This window comes from Leptodactylus fuscus, chromosome 3 (assembly GCF_031893055.1).
Source record: "Leptodactylus fuscus isolate aLepFus1 chromosome 3, aLepFus1.hap2, whole genome shotgun sequence".
Classification (NCBI taxonomy): domain Eukaryota; kingdom Metazoa; phylum Chordata; class Amphibia; order Anura; family Leptodactylidae; genus Leptodactylus; species Leptodactylus fuscus.
Genome location: NC_134267.1, coordinates 178,633,482 through 178,652,466, shown reverse-complemented (window position 1 = coordinate 178,652,466; position 18,985 = coordinate 178,633,482). Strand labels below are relative to the sequence as shown.

General features: G+C 44.8%; 1 protein-coding gene across 1 annotated transcript in view; it reads left to right on the top strand.

Moving 5' to 3' along the window:
* Positions 1–18,985, top strand: part of SLC9A9 (solute carrier family 9 member A9) — a 571,893-nt gene that overhangs the window by 289,261 nt on the left and 263,647 nt on the right. Inside the window, exons 10-11 of the mRNA XM_075268848.1 lie at positions 10,474–10,587; positions 16,768–16,879. Of these exons, the coding sequence (XP_075124949.1) occupies positions 10,474–10,587; positions 16,768–16,879 (226 nt within the window). The remainder of the gene's footprint in view (positions 1–10,473; positions 10,588–16,767; positions 16,880–18,985) is intronic.

Below are 18,985 nucleotides of genomic sequence, written 5' to 3'. Positions count from 1 at the left end.
GGGACAGCAGGGGAAGCATGTCTGGGGGCATCTAACAAGACCAAGTCACAGTTTTACCCCAACATCACAGCCAATCAACACACACACTTTCCACACTCAAAAAAACCTCTATCAAAGTGGGAAAATACCTGGAAACCTTCTTTCCTCCACAATTGGATGGACAGAAACCCAAATTTAAGCTAAACAAACATTAAAAAGCACCCCTTCAAATCACGTTGCTCATGACAACCACAGATGGAATAGGCAATGGGAAATCCAACAGTACCCACCCTGAACTGTCATTGTGTGTGTGTGTGTGTGTGTGTGTGATGTGGTAGGACCTTCCAAAATTCACTTTTCTGGCCCTTAACGTGAGCCCTTCCAAATTAAGTTACAGGACCTTACGCTGAGCTACCAGCAGAGACTGAAGCTCTTCAGGTGGCTTCAGCCTTCTACCTGCAGAGTTTTTTGCCCTTTGGGTGAGTTGAGCCTTGCACCAGCAGAGTGTTAGCCCCTTTAAAATTGTTAGCCCCTAAAACGGTGGTTCCAGAACCATCACTCTCATTGTGTTGGATTGATGCAGTGGATTGGACTGAAGACCCAGATATTGACCTTGATTGTGATTGTGAAATTGATAACATTTTGGCATCAAGTCCTGGGGGTAACTTTTATTTAGAGGACGGCAAAGGTGGAGAATTGGCTGAAACCACTACTACCGGTAATGGTCCTCTAATATGGAACTCTACATTACCTCTACGAGGTTCTGATCAGGTGTAAATAGCCCAATCAACATGCTCCAGTACTTTAGATGTAGATCAGAAACCACTTTCCCTACCGACACCAGATTTAACCAAGCTTCATCATCATCCTGCTGAGATGGAGCCACTAAAGGAAACCTTGCCTTCAAAGGCATGTTCTGGAGCTACAACTAATCCAAATCTAAACACAGAGTCCTTTGGAACTGAACAAAATTCACCAGCAGTGTTTTTGGCCCTTGGGCTGAGTTTAGCCTTGCAACAGCACGTGTCCCGTAACATTAGGCGGGCCCTACGTTCTGCGCTTTGCACAAAGTTCCACTTGACCACCGACAAGTGGACAAGTGCATGCGGTCAGGGGTGCTACATCTCAATCACGGCACACTGGCTGAATGTAGTTGATGCTGGGACCGGGTCACAACTGTGGCGACCTGCCTTGTCTCCCTGCCCAATATTCCTGGCAAGAGTGCTGAAACCCTACCCTCCTCCTCCTCCTCTGCCCCTTTTTTTTTTTTTTTTTTTTGGTGGTGGTGGGGGGGGGATCAGTCAGATTATTTTATCTTACGTGGGAGGTAGGTGGGGGATCCTCGAGGTTGGTATCTAGGAATGCGTTTGGTGGGGGAAGGCCCCATGGTAGGGGCTGGACTCCCTCAGACCATTAGTAGGTTTTGGTGGTAACCTGGTTGGGGACAGGTAATGGGATTAAATGTGATGGCCCGTTTTGTCCAGAGGTTTGGAACATAGCACAGAGGCGCTTTAACTTGGTGCCCCCGAGCTGGTGCGGAATGGCTGGGGGTAACTTGCCGTTGCTGATCATTGGGATTTTGGCATATATTGGGCTTTGGGGCCTCGAGGACCTCCCTTGTAGTTTAAAGGGAATGTTGGCATTTTTGTGGGTTTTTTTTGTTATTTCAATTATTTGTTATTTTCAATAAACGGCTGCTGTGGCCGATTAATCCAAACACTTGTGGTTGAGTCTTCATTTCAGGTATTCAGTATGAGAAGCATGAACCGAAGTGGCAATACCTTTGTCATGTTTCTGAAATCTGCTTAATGACCGACCCAAAGTCCATAATGATTCAACTAAAATGGGAATGTCTGTACTGACATTGACTATTCTGGCCGTCTCCCTCATTTTGTTCGATCCTCTATGAATCTTCTGCAGACTGTAGATGTGCCTTTACAGCTTTAGAACTGATTTCTTGCTAAAATCCTGGAGACGCTGTACAGCTCTACAGAAACACAGATCCAAGCCTACAGCTTAATGAAAGGAACTGCTTGTGAACAAATAAAACAGTTTTTAGAATATGTGATTTTTTAATTTTTTTTTTAATAAATTTAAACCACTAGCCCCTGGACATTGCAATGGGAAGTCCAACAGTCCTCATATACCCCAACCTTAACTCTCTGATGTTCTCATGGCTTTGCACGTGATGCAAACTCTACGTACTAACATCTTGTGCTGAGTAGAAGACACATGTCCTATTCTCTTTGCATCAGGCGACAAGCAGAGATTTTTGTCGTGTGCCCCTCTGTGCCAATTCAGCCCTACCACCGCCAGTAGGCATTCTTTATCCCCTTTTTTCCACTTGTGACTTGCCACAGCAGCATTTACAGGTTTTTGGGGGTTATACACTGAGGAAAACTAGATGTCGCGGATATGGAATGACTGAATGAAGGACTGTCTCCCACTTAACATTGGGGGAACAGCATGTGGAAAGCTGGATGTCGCGTATATAGATTGACTGAATTGCTGTGTATCCCACTCATCTTTGGGGGGTACAGCATTAAAAACAAGTTTGAGCCTACTTGGCCTGACTGAATGAACGGCTGTCTCCCACTTAGCTTCGGGGGGTAGACCTTTAAAAATTGGATTGAGCTGATATAGCGTGATTGAATTGCTGTGTGTCCCAGGTAGGTTTTGGGGTTACACCCCGTGAAAAACTGGATTGAGCGTATATAACCGGACCTAATTGCTCTGTATCCCTGTTTTGAGGTTACACACTGCACGAAAAGCTGCTTTGGACGTATATAGCAAGAAGTAACTGCTCTGTATTCCTGCAAATTTGTGGGGGGACACCCCTAATAAAAGCTGGTTTGCACATATATAGCAGGAGGTAACTGCTCTGTATTCCTGCAAATTTGTGGGGGGGACACCCCTAATAAAAGCTGGTTTGCACGTATATAGCAGGAGGTAACTGCTCTGTATTCCTGCAAATTTGTGGGGGGGACACCCCTAATAAAAGCTGGTTTGCACGTATATAGCAGGAGGTAACTGCTCTGTATTCCTGCAAATTTGTTGTGGGGGGGGACACCCCTAATAAAAGCTGGTTTGCACGTATATAGCAGGAAGTAACTGCTCTATATTCCTGCAAATTTGTTGGGGGGGGGGGACACCCCTAATAAAAGCTGGTTTGCACATATATAGCAGGAGGTAACTGCTCTGTATTCCTGCAAAAAAAATTTGGGGGACACCCCTAATGAAAGCTGGTTTGCAAATATATAGCAGGAGGTAACTACTCTGTATTCCTGCAAATTTGTTGGGGGGGGACACCCCTAATAAAAGCTGGTTTGCACATATATAGCAGGAGGTAACTGCTCTGTATTTCTGCAAATTTGTGGGGGAGGGGGGACACCCCAAAGAAAAGCTGATTTGCATGTATATAACAAGATGTACAGTCCTATGAAAAAGTTTGGGCACCCCTATTAATCTTAATCATTTTTAGTTCTAAATATTTTGGTGTTTATAACAGCCATTTCAGTTTGATATTAGAGATGAGCGAACAGTGTTCTATCGAACACATGTTCGATCGGATATCAGGGTGTTCGCCATGTTCGAATCGAATCGAACACCACGTGGTAAAGTGCGCCAAAATTCGATTCCCCTCCCACCTTCCCTGGCGCCTTTTTTGCACCAATAACAGCGCAGGGGAGGTGGGACAGGAACTACGACACCGGGGGCATTGAAAAAAATTGGAAAAAGTCATTGGCTGCCGAAATCAGGTGACCTCCATTTTAGACGAATAGTGGATTTCAAATCCGGGTCATATGAGAATGTGAACTTTGTGACTATGAGACAGGGATAGCTGTACAGGCAGGGATAGCTAGGGATAACCTTTATTTAGGGGGGAATGTTATTAAAAATAACTTTTTGGGGCTCTATCGGGTGTGTAATTGTGATTTTTGTGAGATAAACTTTTTCCCATAGGGATGCATTGGCCAGCGCTGATTGGCCGAATTCCGTACTCTGGCCAATCAGTGCTGGCCAATGCATTCTATTAGCTTGATGAAGCAGAGTGTGCACAAGGGTTCAAGCGCACCCTCGGCTCTGATGTAGCAGAGCCGAGGCTGCACAAGGGTTCAAGCGCACCCTCGGCTCTGATGTAGGAGAGCCGAGGGTGCACTTGAACCCTTGTGCACCCTCAGCTCTGCTACATCAGAGCCGAGGGTGCGCTTGAACCCTTGTGCACACTCTGCTTCATCAAGCTAATAGAATGCATTGGCCAGCGCTGATTGGCCAATGTATTCTATTAGCCTGATGAAGTAGAGCTGAATGTGTGTGCTAAGCACACACATTCAGCTCTACTTCATCGGGCTAATAGAATGCATTGGCCAGCGCTGATTGGCCAGAGTACGAAACTCGACCAATCAGCGCTGGCTCTGCTGGAGGAGGCGGAGTCTAAGATCGCTCCACACCAGTCTCCATTCAGGTCCGACCTTAGACTCCGCCTCCTCCGGCAGAGCCAGCGCTGATTGGCCGAAGGCTGGCCAATGCATTCCTATGCGAATGCAGAGACTTAGCAGTGCTGAGTCAGTTTTGCTCAACTACACATCTGATGCACACTCGGCACTGCTACATCAGATGTAGCAATCTGATGTAGCAGAGCCGAGGGTGCACTAGAACCCCTGTGCAAACTCAGTTCACGCTAATAGAATGCATTGGCCAGCGCTGATTGGCCAATGCATTCTATTAGCCCGATGAAGTAGAGCTGAATGTGTGTGCTAAGCACACACATTCAGCACTGCTTCATCACGCCAATACAATGCATTAGCCAGTGCTGATTGGCCAGAGTACGGAATTCGGCCAATCAGCGCTGGCTCTGCTGGAGGAGGCGGAGTCTAAGGTCGGACCTGAATGGAGACTGGTGTGGAGCGATCTTAGACTCCGCCTCCTCCAGCAGAGCCAGCGCTGATTGGCCGAATTCCGTACTCTGGCCAATCAGCACTGGCTAATGCATTGTATTGGCGTGATGAAGCAGTGCTGAATGTGTGTGCTTAACACACACATTCAGCTCTACTTCATCGGGCTAATAGAATGCATTGGCCAATCAGCGCTGGCCAATGCATTCTATTAGCGTGAACTGAGTTTGCACAGGGGTTCTAGTGCACCCTCGGCTCTGCTACATCAGATTGCTACATCTGATGTAGCAGTGCCGAGTGTGCATCAGATGTGTAGTTGAGCAAAACTGACTCAGCACTGCTAAGTCTGCATTCGCATAGAAATGCATTGGCCAGCCTTCGGCCAATCAGCGCTGGCTCTGCCGGAGGAGGCGGAGTCTAAGGTCGGACCTGAATGGAGACTGGTGTGGAGCGATCTTAGACTCCGCCTCCTCCAGCAGAGCCAGCGCTGATTGGCCGAATTCCGTACTCTGGCCAATCAGCACTGGCTAATGCATTGTATTGGCGTGATGAAGCAGTGCTGAATGTGTGTGCTTAGCACACACATTCAGCTCTACTTCATCGGGCTAATAGAATGCATTGGCCAGCGCTGATTGGCCAGAGTACGGAATTCGGCCAATCAGCGCTGGCTCTGCTGGAGGAGGCGGAGTCTAAGATCGCTCCACACCAGTCTCCATTCAGGTCCGACCTTAGACTCCGCCTCCTCCAGCAGAGCCAGCGCTGATTGGCCGAATTCCGTACTCTGGCCAATCAGCACTGGCTAATGCATTGTATTGGCGTGATGAAGCAGTGCTGAATGTGTGTGCTTAGCACACACATTCAGCTCTACTTCATCGGGCTAATAGAATGCATTGGCCAGCGCTGATTGGCCGAATTCCGTACTCTGGCCAATCAGCACTGGCTAATGCATTGTATTGGCGTGATGAAGCAGTGCTGAATGAGTGTGCTTAGCACACACATTCAGCTCTACTTCATCGGGCTAATAGAATGCATTGGCCAATCAGCGCTGGCCAATGCATTCTATTAGCGTGAACTGAGTTTGCACAGGGGTTCTAGTGCACCCTCGGCTCTGCTACATCAGATTGCTACATCTGATGTAGCAGTGCCGAGTGTGCATCAGATGTGTAGGTGAGCAAAACTGACTCAGCACTGCTAAGTCTGCATTCGCATAGGAATGCATTGGCCAGCCTTCGGCCAATCAGCGCTGGCTCTGCCGGAGGAGGCGGAGTCTAAGGTCGGACCTGAATGGAGACTGGTGTGGAGCGATCTTAGACTCCGCCTCCTCCAGCAGAGCCAGCGCTGATTGGTCGAGTTCCGTACTCTGGCCAATCAGCACTGGCCAATGCATTTCTATGGGGAAAAGTTAGCTTGCGAAAATCGCAAACTGACAGGGATTTCCATGAAATAAAGTGACTTTTATGCCCCCAGACATGCTTCCCCTGCTGTCCCAGTGTCATTCCAGGGTGTTGGTATCATTTCCTGGGGTGTCATAGTGGACTTGGTGACCCTCCAGACACGAATTTGGGTTTCCCCCTTAACGAGTTTATGTTCCCCATAGACTATAATGGGGTTCGAAACCCATTCGAACACTCGAACAGTGAGCGGCTGTTCGAATCGAATTTCGAACCTCGAACATTTTAGTGTTCGCTCATCTCTATTTGATATATCTAATAACTGATGGACACAGTAATATTTCAGGATTGAAATGAGGTTTATTGTACTAACAGAAAATGTGCAATATGCATTAAACCAAAATTTGACCGGTGCAAAAGTATGGGCACCTCAACAGAAAAGTGACATTAATATTTAGTAGATCCTCCTTTTGCAAAGATAACAGCCTCTAGTCGCTTCCTGTAGCTTTTAATCAGTTCCTGGATCCTGGATAAAGGTATTTTGGACAAACAATTCAAGTTCAGTTAAGTTAGATGGTCGCTGAGCATGGACAGCCCGCTTCAAATCATCCCACAGATGTTCAATGATATTCAGGTCTGGGGACTGGGATGGCCATTCCAGAACATTGTAATTGTTCCTCTGCATGAATGCCTGAGGATTTGGAGCGGTGTTTTAGATCATTGTCTTGCTGAAATATCCATCCCCGGCATAACTTCAACTTCGTCACTGATTCTTGAACATTATTCTCAAGAATCTGCTGATACTGAGTGGAATCCATGCGACTCTCAACTTTAACAAGATTCCCGATGCCGGCATTGGCCACACAGCCCCAAAGCATGATGGAACCTCCACCAAATTTTACAGTGGGTAGCATGTGTTTTTCTTGGAATGCTGTTTCTTTTTGGACGCCATGCATAACGCCTTTTTTTATAACCAAACAACTCAATTTTTGTTTCCAAAATAAAGCTGCCTTGTCCAAATGTGCTTTTTCATACCTCAGGCAACTCTATTTGTGGCGTACGTGCAGAAACGGCTTCTTTCTCATCACTCTCCCATACAGCTTCTATTTGTGCAAAGTGTGCTGTATAGTTGACCGATGCACAGTGACACCATCTGCAGCAAGATGATGCTGCAGCTCTTTGGAGGTGGTCTGTGCATTGTCCTTGACTGTTCTCACCATTCTTCTTCTCTGCCTTTCTGATATTTTTCTTGGCCTGCCACTTCTGCGCTTAACAAGAACTGTCCCTGTGGTCTTCCATTTCCTTACTATGTTCCTCACAGTAGAAACTGACAGGTTAAATCTCTGAGACAACTTTTTGTATCCTTCCCCTGAACAACTATGTTGAACAATCTTTGTTTTCAGATCATTTGAGAGTTGTTTTGAGTAGCCCATGATGCCACTCTTCAGAGGAGATTCAAATAGGAGATCAACTTGCAATTGGCCACCTTAAATACCTTTTCTTATGATTGGATACATCTGGCTATGAAGTTCAAAGCTCACTGAGGTTACAAAACCAATTTTGTGCTTCAGTAAGTCAGTAAAAAGTAGTTAGGGGAATTCAAATCAATAAAATGATAAGGGTGCCCATACTTTTGCACCGGTCAAATTTTGGTTTAATGTATATTGCACATTTTCTGTTAGTACAATAAACCTCATTTCAATCCTGAAATATTACTGTGTCCATCAGTTATTAGATATATCAAACTGAAATGGCTGTTGCAAACACCAAAATATTTAGAACAAAAAATGATTAAGATTAATAGGGGTGCCCAAACTTTTTCATAGGACTGTAACTGCTGTGGATTCCTGCTATTTTGTGGGGGACACCACTAATAAAAGCTGCTTTGCACGTATATAGCAGGAGGTAACTGTTCTGTATCCCTTTTTTCCACCGTCCGTGGAAAGCTGGACTCCTGCCCCTGCAGTGTATAGCTCTGAGAAGAGCTGTTGTTGTTCTTTGGTTTTTCCCTGCCTATCTGAAGCTAATGCAGATATGTTTCTCTCCCTATCTCAGATGCAGCAGAGCTGAGTGTGCGTTGAACCATGCTGCACACTCAGCTTTGCTGCATCTAATGTAGCAGTGCTGAGTGTGCGCTGAACCATGCTGCACACTCAGCTCTGCTGCATCTCTGTGTGTGCTGAGCTGTGCCGCTTCTCCGTGTAGTAGTGCTGTGTCAGCACTGCTACATCTGAGATCGGATCACAATGGAAACTGCTGTGGACGGATATTAGACTCCGCCTCCTCCGGCAGAACCAGCGTTTATTGGCCGAATGCTGTACACTGGCCAATCAATGCTGGTCAATGCATTCCTATGGGAAAAAGTCAGCTCACGCATATCGCAAGCTGACAGGGATCCCAACGTAATACAGTGACCTGGGCATGTTATATGCCCCCAGACATGCTTCCCCTGCTGTCCCAGTTGCATTCCAGGGTGTTGGCATCATTTCTGGGGTGTCATAATGGACTTGGTGACTCTCTTGAGTCGAATGGTGGGATCCCCTGAAATGAAGCTTTTTTTCCCCATAGACCGTAATGGGGTTCGATATTCGTTCGAATAGTCGAATATTGAGCGGCTATTCGAAACGAATATCAAATATTTTACTATTTGCTCATATCTAGAGGTCACATGTTTTCGGCAGCCAATGGGTTTTTTCAATTTCTTTTCACTCCCTCCGTTGTCGTAGTTCCTGTCCCACCTCCCCTCCACAGTTATTAGTGCAAAAAACGCGCCAGAGAAGGTGGGAGGGGTTATGAATTTTTACTGCGTATGCCGTGTGGTATTCGATTGGGAACGAATACCTTGAACGGCCTGATATTCGATCGAATACCTATTTGATCGAACGGTGATCTCTAATGAGTACATCACGTTCCCCCCACAGGATGGTGACTTATAGGCTGCTGTGGTAGCACAAGTACTTGTGCTTACATTACTCACTATTAATACACACCACTCGTAAACTATTATGTCTAGTATGTTCTTACAGTGCTCCATGTAGCTAGATGGCACATAATTTTTGTGCCATTTTGGCTACTAGTATCTTGGACCTTGTTGTTACAGTATGATGCCCGTACATAAGGTATCATGCTAAGATTACAGACCCTTTTTAATTCCTTTAAAGAAATGATGGCCCATTAACATAGGGGCGAGTCCCATAAACCCTATTTGGCAGTTCAGATCTTTTGTTGCTTGTTTGACTTTCCATAACTTCCATCAGGAAAAGACGCTTCCCTGAATGTTTGTACATGGGTAGTGGGGGCAGATTTGGAGGGGGTCACGGGACTCTAAGCATATGTCCTAAATATGTAGAAATACATATTAAGACATTTTACACCGTTATATAAAATCTAACCTATATTTTTTCTTTAGCTACTGCTTTATAACATGGATATCTTTTACTTAATTTGGTATGTACATAATAAGAATTTCTATTCATGCATATCTGTGGTGCTGTCTTGTTTGTTTCCATATCACCACACTTCACTAATACAAGATGTAGTTTTGTTGAAATCTTTCTTCCTATTGTTATGGATGTTGAAATAAAAGTAGTATTCATTTAATGCATTCAAATGGAGATGTGTAGTAGTCACCTGCTGACTGTAGTGTCTGCTGCCTGACAACATACTCTAGTCTCTGCCTACCCGAAAGCATCTAGAATCACATCACTAGGAACCTGAATGACAATGGGAAACAACATCTTTACTAGAGTATCGCTTTTAAGACTCAGGAGCAAATTTATTAAGACTGGTGTATTCTATGCCTGTCTTAAAAGCCCTGTTGGAGGTCCCAGTGCCAGAATGGAAATCTACACCAGGAAGGAATGGTGTAGATTTCTATTCTAACTCCAAAAAACTGTCTTGAGATATAATAATCTGTTGGAACGAGGCATGGACGTCTTGATCTGCACGATCCCTGATCTCAGTAGCACAATATGGCGGCGAGGTGTGGATTGGGGCTTGAAGCGCACGTTTGGTGTAAGAAAGGGCCTCCGTATCATCCCTGTATGCCAGTTTTCTGGTGTAGAGGGAATGATTTCTTTGCCCCTCTGTGTTCAGCCATTTTTCCATCCATGCATGTGTACAGTGATGCCGCATCTCCATGCTATGTTACCATAGACTCATGAATGTAATAATTCTCATTCTGTTCTTTCCAATTTCCTCACTTTCAGCTCTTTGAATTCATGAACTTCCTGGCAGAGAACTTCATCTTCTGTTACATGGGACTGGCTCTATTTACCTTCCAGAACCACATCTTTAATGCTCTCTTTATATGTGGAGCGGTTGTATCCTTTTTATCTAAAATCCAAACAAATTGGCTAGTCACATTTTGCCCTCCGAAAAGTCAAGACTGGAGATTAAAATCAGAGAACATAATCCAAGTTTCGATGTTAATCCAAAGCACATTTTATTGAATTGTAATTAAATCTGTGCGGTTTTGCTTTCAGATATTTCCAGGGCCGCTGCAGGTTTGATATTACGTGCTTGTTCTTTGATTAAAACTCAACCCCGTGTGTATGGAATTAGACCGAGATTATGTTCTTAATGCTTAGTGATGAAGGGAAGTGTTTTACCTTTGTAGAAAAACGTAAATGGTCTTTATTACTGTACTACATACAGGGAAGTTTGTGCTAGCTATAGACTATCTTAGGAATTTGTTCGGCTAAGATCAGCATGTAAAAATGTGAACATTTTCATGGTGGTCTCAGATGGACATAAGGTACCTGTGCTCTACCATTTATGAGATAACTTCACACTTGGGTGTTCTCTGATTTTACAGATCTGAATTTTCTGCAGAACTCTATGGTGATGTAGAGCTATGGCTTGTTTAGGTGCTGCAGCCATATAATTGACATGTGACAAATATAATGGGGCTAAAAGGAGAAGTGTTTTAATACAATAAGGCTAGATGCACAAGAAAGAGGTGCAAAACAGATGTCAAAATAGTCAATTTTTCATTGCCATCTTGTACCCGCGGGGCACCTGCTTTCATGGATGGCCTATATTTGGACGGACTATGGCAACGGCTCATCAATATAACAGTTATGTGAATAGCCCCATTCACTGACCATGAATTCAAAGCTGTCATGTGACTCGTTAAAAAACATGTCATGTGAATGTAGGTTTACTCTGAAGTAAAGGGTAAGTTCACGCTGTTACTGGATGAGAGTAATGGACTTTAATGATGATAAAGTGACTATGTCTGTCTGCATTCACTCTAATGTACAAAAAAAAAGCAACGGAAGCTTTCTTATGTTGTGTTTGTTTACTTTTTAGGCAGAAGAAAAGTTAGGAATGCAGAACGTATTATTCCATTAATGTCTATTGCTCTCATCCTTACACATATGAGAGCAATGGACGTAGAGTGAACGTTGCCTAAGCCTTTTGTGTAGTGATCGTTTACTAGTTTTTACTGCACGGCTGTAAAAACAATGCTAGATTTTGGCATCAATTGGTGCATTTTTTGCATCTGGTTTTGGCTACACTGCATCTGTAGTTGAAGCAAGGTCTTCCTTGAACTCTTTCTCCTATAGCCATGCAGCCATTTAGCACATGTGAAAGTACTCTAGGAATAAATATCTAGTGAAAGTACCTATTATTAGGATAAGCCTTAAATATCTGATGGTGGGGATCAGCTGCCAGCCTCTGACCCTTTATTATGTACAGTATGGGCGCTAGGAACAGCCCCACACAGTTGAGATGAATGAAAACTGACCTGCAGTATTGGGACTCTACCACTAAACAGGGACCAGAAATATCTACTTACTGCCCTGTATTGGTCATCATACAACCTGGATAACCCTTTTACCTATACAAGCAAATGTAAAACAACTATAATGGTTCTTATTTTATTAATAGAAGTATATAAAATGTATCAGCAGGAATTTATCCTACTTTTCATGTTAGGTCTGGCATAAAATGTAGGATAAAAGTTTGTTTTTGATGCATATCCCACCAACTGCTAGCTGGCTTAAGTTTCAGCATTTGGCACTTGGACCATCCAAGATAATCCAAAATTATATTATTATTATTATTATTATTATTATTAATAATAATAATAAACTCCTCTTAATAATTTTGGTGCATTTGACCCCAGGAGGGAAAAGCATAAAGGAAACTGGTCATACTCTTTGGTATCATTATACTACAATCATGCCATTAAAAGGAGTCTGTCCAGCATATCAACCCAGCTCTCCGATACATAGGATAGGTAGGGTCCCCTGAATTAAATAGTGTTTTCCTCTAGTGAATTGGTGTGTCATTGCCAAGATATTGCTGTCTTGTTGATATGCAAATAAGCTTTTTGGAACAATGAGGGCGTTTTCATTACTCCACACAGGTAAATGGCAATAGCTCACCACCAATTCACAAGGGACAGACACCTTGAGTCAGGAGGCCCTAAGCTATGTATCTGCGGGGCTGGGTTGGCTTGTGGGTTCTGGTGACAGACTACTTTCAAGCAGCTGGGGTTTAGAGTACTAAACCTCTGTATCATACCACCATTTCCTGCTTAGGAATCCAAACCGGAAGCTGTCCGGCGTCCATTGAGGGACTCAGGTGCATGTTCATTACGCACAATAAAGCCAGAGTCAGTACACTTTGCTTCATTGCCAATGTGCCTGAAGTGCAGAGCATGAAACATGTGCAGTGACACAGCGTGTACTGTCCTCACATGTGCCAGAGCCCCCAGCAGACTAACTTCACTGAACTCTGAACATCTCCTAAGGCCACCTACCGGTGTTGAAGAGCGGTATGATGCAGAAGTCTAGAAGCTGCATAGCATGGTGGTCCAAACAGCCTGAGAGGTTCCCTTTAAGACAAGTATAAACATCAATCTTAATAAATTCTTCCCTATGGTTATAAATAGAGATGAGCGAACAGTGTTCTATCGAACACATGTTCGATCGGATATCAGGGTGTTCGCCATGTTCGAATCGAATCGAACACCACGTGGTAAAGTGCGCCAAAATTCGATTCCCCTCCCACCTTCCCTGGCGCCTTTTTTGCACCAATAACAGCGCAGGGGAGGTGGGACAGGAACTACGACACTGGGGGCATTGAAAAAAATTGGAAAAAGTCATTGGCTGCCGAAATCAGGTGACCTCCATTTTAGACGAATAGTGGATTTCAAATCCGGGTCATATGAGAATGTGAACTTTGTGACTATGAGACAGGGATAGCTGTACAGGCAGGGATAGCTAGGGATAACCTTTATTTAGGGGGGAATGTTATTAAAAATAACTTTTTGGGGCTCTATCGGGTGTTTAATTGTGATTTTTGTGAGATAAACTTTTTCCCATAGGGATGCATTGGCCAGCGCTGATTGGCCGAATTCCGTACTCTGGCCAATCAGTGCTGGCCAATGCATTCTATTAGCTTGATGAAGCAGAGTGTGCACAAGGGTTCAAGCGCACCCTCGGCTCTGATGTAGCAGAGCCGAGGCTGCACAAGGGTTCAAGCGCACCCTCGGCTCTGATGTAGGAGAGCCGAGGGTGCACTTGAACCCTTGTGCACCCTCAGCTCTGCTACATCAGAGCCGAGGGTGCGCTTGAACCCTTGTGCACACTCTGCTTCATCAAGCTAATAGAATGCATTGGCCAGCGCTGATTGGCCAATGTATTCTATTAGCCTGATGAAGTAGAGCTGAATGTGTGTGCTAAGCACACACATTCAGCTCTACTTCATCGGGCTAATAGAATGCATTGGCCAGCGCTGATTGGCCAGAGTACGGAACTCGACCAATCAGCGCTGGCTCTGCTGGAGGAGGCGGAGTCTAAGATCGCTCCACACCAGTCTCCATTCAGGTCCGACCTTAGACTCCGCCTCCTCCGGCAGAGCCAGCGCTGATTGGCCGAAGGCTGGCCAATGCATTCCTATGCGAATGCAGAGACTTAGCAGTGCTGAGTCAGTTTTGCTCAACTACACATCTGATGCACACTCGGCACTGCTACATCAGATGTAGCAATCTGATGTAGCAGAGCCGAGGGTGCACTAGAACCCCTGTGCAAACTCAGTTCACGCTAATAGAATGCATTGGCCAGCGCTGATTGGCCAATGCATTCTATTAGCCCGATGAAGTAGAGCTGAATGTGTGTGCTAAGCACACACATTCAGCACTGCTTCATCAAGCCAATACAATGCATTAGCCAGTGCTGATTGGCCAGAGTACGGAATTCGGCCAATCAGCGCTGGCTCTGCTGGAGGAGGCGGAGTCTAAGGTCGCTCCACACCAGTCTCCATTCAGGTCCGACCTTAGACTCCGCCTCCTCCGGCAGAGCCAGCGCTGATTGGCCGAAGGCTGGCCAATGCATTCCTATGCGAATGCATACTTAGCAGTGCTGAGTCAGTTTTGCTCAACTACACATCTGATGCACACTCGGCACTGCTACATCAGATGTAGCAATCTGATGTAGCAGAGCCGAGGGTGCACTAGAACCCCTGTGCAAACTCAGTTCACGCTAATAGAATGCATTGGCCAGCGCTGATTGGCCAATGCATTCTATTAGCCCGATGAAGTAGAGCTGAATGTGTGTGCTAAGCACACACATTCAGCACTGCTTCATCAAGCCAATACAATGCATTAGCCAGTGCTGATTGGCCAGAGTACGGAATTCGGCCAATCAGCGCTGGCTCTGCTGGAGGAGGCGGAGTCTAAGGTCGGACCTGAATGGAGACTGGTGTGGAGCGATCTTAGACTCCGCCTCCTCCAGCAGAGCCAGCGCTGATTGGTCGAGTTCCGTACTCTGGCCAATCAGCGCTGGCCAATGCATTCTATTAGCCCGATGAAGTAGAGCTGAATGTGTGTGCTTAGCACACACATTCAGCTCTACTTCATCAGGCTAATAGAATACATTGGCCAATCAGCGCTGGCCAATGCACTCTATTAGCTTGATGAAGCAGAGTGTGCACAAGGGTTCAAGCGCACCCTCGGCTCTGATGTAGCAGAGCTGAGGGTGCACAAGGGTTCAAGTGCACCCTCGGCTCTCCTACATCAGAGCCGAGGGTGCGCTTGAACCCTTGTGCACACTCTGCTTCATCAAGCTAATAGAATGCATTGGCCAGCACTGATTGGCCAGAGTACGGAATTCGGCCAATCAGCGCTGGCCAATGCATTCTATTAGCCCGATGAAGTAGAGCTGAATGTGTGTGCTAAGCACACACATTCAGCACTGCTTCATCACGCCAATACAATGCATTAGCCAGTGCTGATTGGCCAGAGTACGGAATTCGGCCAATCAGCGCTGGCTCTGCTGGAGGAGGCGGAGTCTAAGATCGCTCCACACCAGTCTCCATTCAGGTCCGACCTTAGACTCCGCCTCCTCCAGCAGAGCCAGCGCTGATTGGTCGAGTTCCGTACTCTGGCCAATCAGCGCTGGCCAATGCATTCTATTAGCCCGATGAAGTAGAGCTGAATGTGTGTGCTTAGCACACACATTCAGCTCTACTTCATCGGGCTAATAGAATGCATTGGCCAGCGCTGATTGGCCGAATTCCGTACTCTGGCCAATCAGCACTGGCTAATGCATTGTATTGGCTTGATGAAGCAGTGCTGAATGTGTGTGCTTAGCACACACATTCAGCTCTACTTCATCGGGCTAATAGAATGCATTGGCCAATCAGCGCTGGCCAATGCATTCTATTAGCGTGAACTGAGTTTGCACAGGGGTTCTAGTGCACCCTCGGCTCTGCTACATCAGATTGCTACATCTGATGTAGCAGTGCCGAGTGTGCATCAGATGTGTAGTTGAGCAAAACTGACTCAGCACTGCTAAGTCTGCATTCGCATAGAAATGCATTGGCCAGCCTTCGGCCAATCAGCGCTGGCTCTGCCGGAGGAGGCGGAGTCTAAGGTCGGACCTGAATGGAGACTGGTGTGGAGCTATCTTAGACTCCGCCTCCTCCAGCAGAGCCAGCGCTGATTGGTCGAGTTCCGTACTCTGGCCAATCAGCACTGGCCAATGCATTTCTATGGGGAAAAGTTAGCTTGCGAAAATCGCAAACTGACAGGGATTTCCATGAAATAAAGTGACTTTTATGCCCCCAGACATGCTTCCCCTGCTGTCCCAGTGTCATTCCAGGGTGTTGGTATCATTTCCTGGGGTGTCATAGTGGACTTGGTGACCCTCCAGACACGAATTTGGGTTTCCCCCTTAACGAGTTTATGTTCCCCATAGACTATAATGGGGTTCGAAACCCATTCGAACACTCGAACAGTGAGCGGCTGTTCGAATCGAATTTCGAACCTCGAACATTTTAGTGTTCGCTCATCTCTAGTTATAAATAATGAAATCTCCCACTGGTTTCTCTGTAACTGGTTTCTAGTAACATGGTTTATACTGTGTAATACCTGATGCGAGGCTTGTACTTTTATGTATCTATTTACAAGCAAAAAATTGTTTTATTTGTTATTTGGAAATGAAATGCTCAGCCGTCCATTTAATTTTCCTTAGATTCAAAACATACAGATATCAATATTTGTTGCAAGAGCTTGTAACATATATCCTCTTACGTTTTTCTTGAATTTGGGTCGTAAAAGAAGAATTCCCTGGAATTTTCAACACATGATGATGTTCTCAGGTAAGTACGATTTAGACATTGATTCTTCCAATGAAGTTATTTCCCAGCATTTAGAAGTCATTTCATGTAATCTGTACATCGACTGGACTTTGATGTCAATCAGTTTCTGTAATTGTTAATGTCTACGGTGTTAAAGGGATTCTGTCAGGTCAATAATAGTGCCGTATAAGGGCCTCTAATGGGCCGTGAAAAATATCTATCCTCCATAGGATAGAGACTTGTTTTCAGCGGGGTGGGAGGGTTGGGTATATTTTCTCCACTGCGCTTCTATCCCGACCACAGTCAGGCTTAATGTAGGTTTATTGCTTGGTGAACTGTGCTCCCATTCATTTTTATGGGAATAACAGAGGTAGACGAAGTAAAGTACTCGACTATCTCCAATGCTCCCCTTGAAGAGAATGGGAATCTGTATTCATCCATCCACTACCTGACACACCTAAATAGTGGCTAGTGCAATTACATTATAGTGCATATATCATCTAGATAAATAGTGAATATTCTATAGTAGTGGCTACATAGTCCATATAAGTGGATAACAGTTTACTGTTGTAAGGTGCACAACAGATTTAGCTAGTTCTTGTGTTCTGAGGCTCCTGGGGGCTAGTGACACTCAAATCACCCATTACCTCCAAATACTGAGGCGTAGTAGAAGCAGATGCCAGAAGACAGTGGGTCCAGGTTACGGCTGTGCAGAATAGAGAGGTAGCTCCTCATCTATGATCTGATGAACGAAAAACTGGTCAGGAACTAAAAGACCCTCAGAACGTTTAGTGTATATCCCTATAAGCAAAAGAATTTGTTTACCATGTCGTGTATGCCAGTTTTTATTACCACTTGAGATTGGGAGCTGAATTTGTCACCTGACAGGCACCATAGTGTACAAGGTACTTTACTTGAAAAGGTCGAAATACACTGGTCTAGGGTAGAGAAGGAGTAGACTAATGAGAAAATGATGTGCCTACCTTGGAGGCAGGGTAGGCAACTGCCCTGAGAGAAGGGGCAAACATGCCCCTCGGAAAGTATTGTAAATCCTTCCCCCCACTCTGTTTACTGAGACTCCTGTAATACAGTATGTCTGACATGTTCCTTACCTTGTCAGGGAATCTTTCAAACGCCAAAAGTAGCAATGGGTCTGTATACATTCAAATATGGAAAAAAAAAGACATGTTATACCGGGACAAAACTTTATATCTGCTGAGCACCTCCTACTCCATAATATGATGCCTAAGTTTACGACGTCATTTTCAACTTAATAGGTTCTGTTTAAGGCCTGGGCCCCACGTTGCAAAAATGCAGGAAACACTATAGCAAAAAAAGGGTTTTTTACAGTACCTGCAAAGTGGATGGGATTCTGGGTAATTCCATTCCCACATTGCAGAAAAAAAAATCTGTAGTGGAAAATCTGCGATTTTAAAAAAAAGTTGCGCTTTTGAAAATCGCAGCATGTCAATTATACCTATGGAAACGCTGGCATTTTTCATATAGATATAACAAGGGCAGAAAGTCTGCAGAAGAAAACTATACGGACTTTTTGTGGAAACAACTGTGATGCTTTTCCGTTGTGATCTTTTCCACAGCACTTGTTTTGGGTTTTTTTTGCAGCAGTTAGTTCGCTTCGTGGGGCCTTAGCCAGAAGGGATTTTCTAAGTTGTTAAAAAATTTGGGAACGGAGGGGATTTAATTGTGATAAAATAGTAAAATAAGCAATACTTACCTTTTATATTCTCCCAACATTTCCAGGGCCATCGTTCTCGTTCTGGTTTGTTTTGTCACACGAGAGGCTTCGTCTGTATAAATAGATAAACCTTATACAGTCTAACTATAATATAATAATGTGTAACTTCTGCTGACACCTGCTCAGATGATGGATATCTATGCAACTTAATACGGAGCTGTCTAGACATTCTATTAAACTTGTTCGTGCATTACCGTGGGTGCAAATATATTTTAAAGCCTGTGATGAACACTAGGACAGTAATGATGGCCAGTGCTACATCCTACGGTGTTTGCTGAAACTTTATTGCAATCACATTGATTTTATATTGATGATGATAATGAATAGAGATGTCATATTTATTCATTTCCTGTACTTGACATGCAATATTT